The sequence below is a fragment of the Mastomys coucha genome, unplaced genomic scaffold (genome assembly GCF_008632895.1).
Source record: "Mastomys coucha isolate ucsf_1 unplaced genomic scaffold, UCSF_Mcou_1 pScaffold1, whole genome shotgun sequence".
NCBI lineage: Eukaryota > Metazoa > Chordata > Mammalia > Rodentia > Muridae > Mastomys > Mastomys coucha.
The window spans coordinates 79,764,972-79,774,565 of NW_022196891.1; the positions used below are offsets into that span (position 1 = coordinate 79,764,972).

The following is a 9,594-nucleotide window of genomic DNA, read 5'->3' on the forward strand; positions in this document are numbered from 1 at the left end:
TCAAAAATACTGCCTGCCTGCCGGCACTACCTCATTAAGGCACACCCCTTAATCACCAGGGCTCGAACGAGGACCCTCGGAGCCCAGCCCACCGCAGAGGGAGGCCTAGCTGGCTGGGAACCAACCAGAGATTGGGAGAGCAGAGCTAGCAGCAGGCTGAACTTAAGACACCAGGAAGGGACGGCTGACCAGGGGAACTTTCTTTCCTGGGGACCCCCGATCCTTTCGGGTTCTTACCCTCCCCTTCCGGTGATACCCTTCTTTCCGCATTGACACCCACATCTCACCTCCCGGTCTTACATCCCTGGGGGGAGAGGCTCTCAAGAGAAAGCTCGGGGAGATGCCTGCCTTCTCCAAGGCAGCCAAGAGGGGGAAATGCCTATGGTGCAAGGGACGGGATACAGAGAGACCCAGCCTCCTTGGGCTGTCCACTGGGCTCTAGGGGGAAGCTCAGACCCCGTGGAGATGCTCGGGGTCACCAAGAACTTGAGGTTTTAGCAGCTAGGGTTGTGCTTACTCCGCCCCATTCAAGTTAACCCTGTCATCGGTGACGGTCCTGGGTGGGATCATCCCGTCCACCTCCACCTTCGAGGTCGCAGCCTCTGGCGGCACGCACGGGACTAAAGGGCTCCGGAGGCCACTGGTGAAGGCTCGCGGTGCAGACCTGCGGTGTGTGCGCGTGCGTGTGCCTGGGTATGTGTGCGTGCCTAGGCGTCTGCGCGTGTGTGAATGCGTGTGCCTGTGTGTGTGCCGCCGCCTGGCGACTCGTGCCCGACAGGTGCAGGCGCGCCGGCTTCCCATTGGCCACGGCGTCCTCCTCCGCCCACGCCATCCCCTTACCCCTGCTACCGGCGCCGGCTGGGACCCGCCGAGGCGCGTGCAGGCACGCGCGCCCCTGCCCTTCCGGCGCGCGTCCGGGGCCTCGTCCCTTCCTCCCCTCTCCGCGCCGCCGCCGCCGCGCGCCCCCGAGCTCAGGTAGCGGGCGCGCGGGCGCCTCCCCGGGGACGCGCAGCCCGGCCGCCGTGGTCCTCGTCCTCCCCCCCATCCCCCGCCCCCGGCCACTCGGGGGAGCCCGGGGAGGGAGCGCGCGGCGGGACGGGCGGGGGCGGTGGAGCCCGGCAGCCGCCGAGGCTTCCGTCTCGCTCGCTCGCTCCTCTGTCTTGCTCGCTCGCTCGCTCGCTCGCGCAGCGGCGGCAGCAGAGGTCGCGCACAGATGCGGGTTAGACTGGCGGGGGGAGGAGGCGGAGGAGGGAAGGAAGCTGCATGCATGAGACCCACAGGTAAGAGCCGGAGCCCGGAAGGGGCTTGCCTGCCCCGGGGAGGCGTGCGCAGGCCGGGCTGGGCGAGTTGGCTCCTGGCTCAGCTCCCCTAAGGGAGGAATTTTAAAAATAAAAAAAGAACAGCTCAGATTTCATAAGGGACCGGGGCAATTGGAGCCTCCCAATCCTTGGCAAAGCAGAGAAGTATCCAAGGGGCAGCAGGGGGCACATTGTGAGATTCCTCAGAGTGAAACGTATAGGCCCGGGGAAAAGTGTTTTCTCAGCCGCTTGATGGTAGAAGGCTTTAGACTTTCCTGTCATGATCAGAACCGCTGAATCCCGGGGAGCAGCACAGAGCCAGTGTGCACTAACCCCTGTCCTCTCTCCCCTCCTCCATCCCTCCCGCACGCGCAGTATCCCATGGTGGCTGCTACTCTCTGGACCCTGCATGGGGGGTGGCAGGGAGGATCTCGCTGTGGGAAAGGGGGCGGGGGCTGCGCAGGAGCGAACGGGGATGGGATGGAGCCCGCAAAGCCCAGGCACCGGGTCCCCAGGGCGGAGGAGGGAGAGCTTGGCCCCAGAGCCCGGGCAACCCCGGGGTATTGTCGTGTTCCGCTCCTGGTTGCAGACTCTTGCAAGCTGGATGCCCTCTGTGGATGAAAGATGTATCATGGAATGAACCCGAGCCATGGAGATGGATTTCTAGAGCAGCAGCTGCAGCAACAGCAGCCTCAGTCCCCCCAGAGACTCTTGGCCGTGATCCTGTGGTTTCAACTGGCGCTGTGCTTTGGCCCTGCACAGCTCACGGGTGGTGAGTGACCCCGCTGTGATGGGGGGAAGCTTTGGATGGCCCAGCAGGGAGGGGAGCCTGTGCTGACAGGACAGTGCTGCGCCTCCTGCATACATGCAGACTTTAGGGGTGCCTGAGAAATAAGAGTCCCCGTGTCCCAGCCTTCTGCAAAACCCCTGGAGTTCACAGAAAATTGTGTGGAACCGGTGTAGGTTCGCACACCCACCGGCAGCCCAATTGGGCTTTTCTGAAGGAAGGATAAAAAGCCTGATGCATTTTCCCATTTTGGCCCAGAAGAAAAAAGAGGATGGGGGGGGGGCGTGTATTTGTGGCCCTTCGACCCTTGATCTTTGCCCTCCGCAGACGTCAGCTTTGGGCTTCTGGATTTGAATGTTAGCATTAAACTGCCTTTAAGAAGATGAAGGGTCTGAAAACATGGTCAGACCAGTTGAAGGGCAGGTTTATTTGAAAGTTAACTTTCTCTTTCTTGGAGGTGATGTGCTGAGGCACGGTCGGTGGCTGTTGGGGGTGGGGAAGGGCTGTAGGGCTTTCCTTCAGGTATGTTTCTGGAACACTGCTTAGCGAGGTCCTGATTTACAGGGGGATTAAGTCAATTCCTCTTCTCTGAAGTGGAAGGTCTGAAATCAAATTGATAGCCCCGGCCCCTGTAGGCGGCTAATCTATAACATACTTGATTCCAAGAGAGAGGGCTATCTTTTGGTTGTGGTCGAGGAGGGACAGATGGAGTTCCTGTCTGAATTTCCCCCGGCTTAAGCATCTCCCTTTCTTCCTTGTACACCACGGTCCATCATTCCTGCCTGTTCCAGATCCTCCTTGAGACATTGCTGATGTGGGCATGCGAAGGACGGGTTTGCGTTCTCCTAGCCGAAATACAGAGGATGCCTAAGTAGATTGTCATTCGATGAAAAACAAGTATTGCTTGGCGTAAATGAACCATTTCCATGTTGGGAAAACAAAATATTGCTGTTTCGGAGACTTTGAAGGTGAAGACGGGGCAAATAAAGCGAGCAGACAGTTAGCAAAACTGAGGGAGGAGCGTGATAACATAGGCCTTAGCACAGAGCAGTCGATAATTCAGGTGGTCCACACTGCAGCCATAGGATGCCTAGGGCGCGACAGTGTTTTTAGCGGTGTGCAACTTTGGCTTTGGATTGAGAGGGGTGGGTAGATGGTTGTGTTTATTTTTTTTCCCCCAAGGAGTAACTTTGTGTGCTGTTATTTTAGTTTTTTTACTAGAAGCATCTCAGAGGCAGGTATCTTCTTCGCAGAGGACAGGGGCAAATGTGAGTCCAGACCATGTCTTTGTGGCCCGCCAGGATGCTCCGCTCTCTGGATGCTAACTCTACCTCATGAGTAGTTGGAAGTCAGTATGCAAGCGACCACTGAACGGGTCCGGGTCTTTTCCTCTTAGCTGACCTTTCAGTTCTGGCTCCCAGTCCTTCTAACCAGGTCCACATGCTTTTCCGTCTCCTGGCACAGGTCTCCCATCTAGATGACAGATGAGCTAATCGGAGTCCATCTCCCCGAGTCTCCGCCATTGCTATAGGATGTGTGGGGTTTGCGCATGCGCCGGATATGAGGGCTCCGCTCTTGGTTTCATCCGTTAAGTTTTCAGGGCTGTCTTAGCTTAGTTTCCCAAGACTCCCCAGTCACCTTTGTGGTTTGCAGTTTGTACACTGGTATCTTTTTCTATCCCTTCCCAGAGCCTTGAAAACAGAGGTAAGGGTTCCCTGTCACACACCACACACACACCCCCAGTGTCAGAACCCTTTCCTTTTAGGGATCATCTGCTGCAGAATGGCTGGCCACCAGCCTGATATCACCTTCAGTTCTTTTTTTTGGCTGACACTGATACACAGAGGAATACTTATCATTCCAGGATTCCTGCATGAATCCAGTTTGGGCAGGAAAGAACGGTGGGGGTGGGGGAAATCCTAAGGCATCGGTCAACAAAAACAGTTTTACTTTCTTAGAAATCTATGGAGTATCCAGGTTGGCAGTAAAGGCAATTTACCTTTACTCCATACTTTTGCTCTTCAAATTTTCATATGCACACAAAAACAAAACAAACAAACAAACAAAAAAACCAAACCTGGGATCTTGTTAAAAAATAGATCCTGATTCCATTAGCTTTGGGTGGTCCCTGAGAGCCTGCATTTCTACGTTCTTCATTAGTTTTATTGATGTGCATGTGTGAGTATCTGCCATCTTTGTGCCAGTTCCCTAGGAGACCAGAAGAGAGCACTGGGTTCCCTGGAGCTTGAGGTTCAGTCAGTCATGAGCTGCACTGTATGGGTGCTGGGATCTGAACTCAGGTCCTCTAGAAGATTGTCAGCTCCTCTTAACTTTGGAACCATCTCTTGGGCACCCAGGGTCTCCATCCAATAAGCTCCTGGGTAGAGCCTTTGCTGCTGGTTCAAAGACCACAGTTTGATGAGCGACGCTTTAGACTAACATATTCCTTAGACTAAGTTGCTTCTACCTCCAGACTTCTGACCTCCTTCTCAATTACCAGATGCAAATGGCCTGCTAAGGAGCAGAAGTCTCACCCTGGTGTCTAATCCGTAGGTGAAACACAGCTGAAATCAGCCCTCAGAGAGCGCTTTCCTTTTTTAACCCACAAAAGGTGCATATTTAATAGAGCCTGTTCTGAAATGTGGATTTTCATTTTTGATTGCTTTCAGAGGAAAAAGAACATCACAATAGTGGGGTATAATAGTCAGTGCTAGGAGATGGAGGGAGGAGTCATGTGCCCAGTATAAGTATTACAGAAAAAGCCTGAACTAGAAAGGGAGAAATTGAGAAAATGACCAGACAAAAGAAGAGCGAGAAAAGAACTCCATCAAAACCCAAATGCTTTGTCCTGGGAAGCCAGAGATCCAATTCAACTCTCTGAGCCCTAAGGAGAGCTTTTATAAGCCTGGCTTAGCTTGTGGTGACTCTGGGTGGCTCTCCCTAGGCTGCCTTTTGTCAGCTGGGTAGAAGGGTCCTCATTTGGAGCCTCTGAAAAGGGTTTTCTTGAGCAGACCCCTACCAGGCTTGAGGGGGGGCGGATACAGGGCCCTGCTGTGCCCAAACTTCTTGTGGGCCATGTCTTCAGTCGCTTTTCTTCTTTTGCCTCGGACTACTTTCCCAGAAGCCTCCAGGATTTTGAGGACCGACTAGAACAGTTCACCTGGATGTACAGGAAGAGGACCTAGGCTTTGCTCTAGACGTTACTTCTCAGAGATGAACTTCCTTCTGTTGTTGGAAACTCAGGGCGGGCTCTGATACTTGATGGGTTTGAGGGTTTTCAAGTGCGTGTGCATGAGTGTGTGTGTGTGTGTGTGTGTGTGTGTGTATCTCAGCTTCCTTATCTACAAGATAAGGAGGATTTTATAAGTCTTAGGGAGTTGATATCAGGGATGGAAATGCCACAAACACTTGGTAATTGCAGAAAGTCATAGAGAATTAGTAGCTAAGACACTGTGTTCAGTTTTGGGTATCTTTGCTATATATTTATTCAGTAGACACTGATTACCTGTACCCCACCTCAAACCAAGGCCTGTGGCTTACTTACATTTTTCTTTTCAACTAATAGAACCTTATGCTCGCAACGATGATCATCATCGTCGTCTCAGGTCTCTCTGATCAGTAAACTCTCCCCTCCCCCAGGCTCCCATTGCAGCCCTGTGTCGTACATGGTAAGCCCACTGAGGGCCAGGATCTTGCCTGATACATATTTAAGTTTTAGGCACCAGTGCAGCATCTGACTAAATGCTCAGTTAATGTTGGCTGAGAACAAGAAAGAGATGCCCCAATCCCTACCTCACCATCTAGAAAACAATCACTGTGGGTGGGCCAGTCATGAAAGGCAGAGGCCACATCCAGCTGGAGGTGATCTGGGGAGGTTGGCGGAGATGTCAGGAGGCGCTTTGGAGACAGGGAGACACTTAGGGTGAGAGCATCTTGTACAGAGGTGTAGAGATGGTCACGCGATCGAACTTCAGAGAGCGCAGAGGATAGTCTGATGAGTGCAGAATACCTGACTGTAGCGCCCCAATGTATAGACAGACAGGAAGCTTGGAGTTTTCTCTTAAGGATGTTGGGAGCATCCCGAATGTCTCCCAACAGATGGTAGCACCCAGTTAAGAGTCTAGAGCAGGAGTAGAATGGTGGGCAGGCTGTGCCTCCCACTTCCTGCTTCCGAGTCGGTACACCTGAGTTACAGTTCTTTCTGAAATGAGCTCTCCTTTAGGTCCTGGTGCTATGTCTGTGTACCAGCAGATAGGAACAAATGCTTTCTAAGCAGTCAGCTGTCTTGTAGAGGTGAGTTGAGTGTCTTGGAGTTTTACTGAGAAAAAAAAATTTATATGTGGCTCAGTAGACGTTTTTCCTGTAAAGCTCTAGGCAAAATCCACGATTCGGGCTGAACCTGGTCAAGAGAGTCCCAACTCTCCCGACATCAGTCCTGCAGTGACTTCAGCAGCTGGAAACTCAGCTTATTGACAGGGCGAAATCTGAAAGCTCTGGGGGGTGCAGAAGACGGATTCCCTGTAACAAGTAGTGAATCTCACATGTCACAACCCAGAAGAGAAGAGGCAAGTCCAGGAGACGCAGGGTTCCTCTGTTCCCCGAGAGTAATGGTGAATGAAGACAAGCGTCTTGGCCCAGTGGGTACGGATTAGAAATGAAGAAAAGCGGCTGTGCTGTTCTGTTCTTGGCGCCTGAGGTGTATTCTTCAGTGCTCCCACAAAGACCTTCCAGGGAGAACCTGGGCTCCGAGTTCTTTCCAGGGTGAACAGAGTTCAAGCTCAGCCTCTGCCCTTGCATGGCTGCATAGCCTTGGCCAGTTTGTATAACTTCTGTTTGACTCCATTTTTTTTCATAACACAGACACTATTGCAGTAGTTTGTTAAATGGATCTCTCTTACAGTAGTCAGCCCTTTGGGGCCTGGAAATATGAAGCAGGAAAGTCTAGAACAAGCCGTAACATGTGAGTGCTATCTTGACTAGCACAAGGAGGTCTTTCACCAACCTGCCCAGTTCCTCCTGCATGGAATATAAATTACCCTTTTGTCTAGTACACAATACAGTAGGACATTGCAAGATAACATCCAGAAGACATGTTTCATAGTGTATTGTTATAAAGGTTCTGTTTTATTGTTTGGTATTGTTAATTTCTTACTATACCAAACATACATATTTAACTTTATCATATATACATATATATATGCACATACATATACATATACAAATACATATATACACACACATATATATATGCATAGAATAAAATAAAGTATGTGGAATTTGCTATTCCACTGTCTATGGTTTTAAGCGTCCGTGGGAGTGTTGGAATATATATTCACAATAAGGAGGACTTTTAGGAATTGCTGGCATCCAGGCTCTTAGCTGCCTCCCCATCTCTCCGTTCCATGGTTTGCTCCATTGCATGTCCTAGAAATGCACATATGAAGGGATTCAGGTTTTGCTCCCGGAGACACATACAAATAAAACTTCTCAAGAGTTTAAATGCAAATGACTTGCACAAAAATTTCTTAATATAGATTTTTAGTTCAATTTAAATTTAGTGTTATTTATTGATACTGATGAGAAAAGTGATTTTTTTTTTCAAATTGCTTCTCTTTATCCTTGCCTGGTTTTGGAAGCTCATTCAGTGCTTGATAATTGAAGCAACCACACAGGGTAAGGGTATGTCTAAATAGGGCCACCAGGATCATCGCTTCCGAACTGAAGGAAAGAAAGGGCCAAATGAACAAAATAAGGCTTTTCAGCTTATTTCCAAACATAGTCACCTCTACCAAGGCACACAGCAACACCCATGGCAGAAACATCACCTGCGTAGTCTCATGTGTCAGCTGTAAGACTTAGCTATTTGTTGGTCCATTCTCACAGGAACTGGTCAGCTGTCACTAGCTGTGGACACTTGAGAAAAGATGGGATGAAGCGTTAAATGGCCCAAATTTTTGAGTGATTGATAAACATTTCCAAACTGTCAGTAACACTGATTGCAAATACCTAGTGTGCACTTTATGTACCAACACCTATCCCCACACCTTAAATATGTTACCTCATTTAATTCCTCACGGTGGGCATACATGGCACATACCATTATTTATCCTTATGTAATAGAAGAAGAACCTGAGGGATGGTATCATTAGGCTGCTTGTCATTTTCATTACAGCCTTTCATTTAGTATGCCAGAACAGGAGGACTCCTATCTCCAATATACCCATCCTAGCCCTATTTTATATAGGTAACTAAAAAATACCCCTTTACGATGAAGTTGTCAAGTTGTTTCAAAATTGGCCTTTCCTGTTGTGACATAAGGGAACTCTGGCATTGTGATCAGGGAGGGCCATCAACATACTGGTGAATCCACAGAAAATGCCACACTCCAGGATGAAGTAGAGGCGAGGAAGCCTGAACCTTGGACTCTGGGTACGTAATGGAAGAGACCCAGAACCCCAAGAACCCTGGGTTCCAAAGGGATGTTCCTTGACTCGCACCTGCTCTCAGCCAAAGAGATGCCTGGTCCCTGGAACCCCTGCCAGCGATGTGCATGGTCACCACCTTCTTCAAAACATTGTGACAGCCTTCTTTACAGTTTCTAGGCACTCTGGACCGGTGTTGATGACCCCTTAGCTAACCTGTGCTTAGAGAGTTAAAAGCAACACAAACAGCGTTTGTACGTGTCACCCCCCGTAACTGCTGAACGCACCAGGAGGAGATTTTTGACCGTCTCTCCCATCTTTTACACCTTTATTAAGAGACGTCTTTAGTGAGGTTGAGCTCACAGCGTCTACAGATGGTCACATAACGCCAGATGAGGAGGCAAGGCACAGACAGATGCTCACACCTGTGATCCGAACACCGAGGAGGAGAGAGAGAGAGTGGCAACTAGAACTTTTGGGCCTTGGAGAGAGCATTTCTGCCCTGAATAAATTTGGAGGGAGAAGATGTGATGATCACACTGTCCAAGAGTCACTCGCCGTGCTTGCCGTTCTGTCCAGGAGGACGGACATGTTGGGTGGATGAACTTGAGGCTAGATTTTAGGAGGGATTTAGCCCAGTTTCCCTTTATCTTTACAAAGACCACGTCTGAACTGCTCTGAGAGAAGTTACCCACTCAAGAAGAAAAACAAATAGAAATAATTAAGTGAGTTGCTCACCAGTTGGAATTGAGAGTGCATTTTGAAATGGCTTCTTAATTGGGAGTATTGTAATTGCTTTATTAATCTTAAACAAGGTAAATTGGGAACATCAGAGAAGTCAAATGAAAACAAATTCTTGACATTATTTAGAAGTGGCATTAAACCTGGGAGCACAGCCATGAACGAACCTCCACATACTCTGCCATGAAGACGAGAGAGAGAGAGAGAGAGAGAGAGAGAGAGAGAGAGAGAGAGAGAGAGAGTGTGAGAGAGTGAGTGAGAGAGAGAGGGAGAGAGAGGGAGAGAGTGAGTGAGAGAGAGGGAGAGGGAGAGAGAGGGAGAGAGGGAGTGAGAGAGAGAGAGAGAG

General features: G+C 50.0%; 1 protein-coding gene across 7 annotated transcripts in view; it reads left to right on the forward strand.

Annotated features, from left to right (window-relative positions):
• The first annotated feature begins 800 nt into the window (after positions 1 to 800).
• The window catches only part of Susd4 (sushi domain containing 4), a 127,507-nt gene continuing 118,713 nt past the window's right edge, over positions 801 to 9,594 (forward strand). For 2 of the 7 annotated variants that reach the window (XM_031337321.1, XM_031337358.1), the window contains exons 1-2: positions 801 to 975; positions 1,888 to 2,070. In XM_031337321.1, coding sequence (XP_031193181.1) covers positions 1,923 to 2,070 — 148 coding nt within the window. In that variant the 5' untranslated portion in view covers positions 801 to 975; positions 1,888 to 1,922. The other 5 variants (XM_031337305.1, XM_031337338.1, XM_031337313.1 and 2 more) reach the window with 3 other exon arrangements.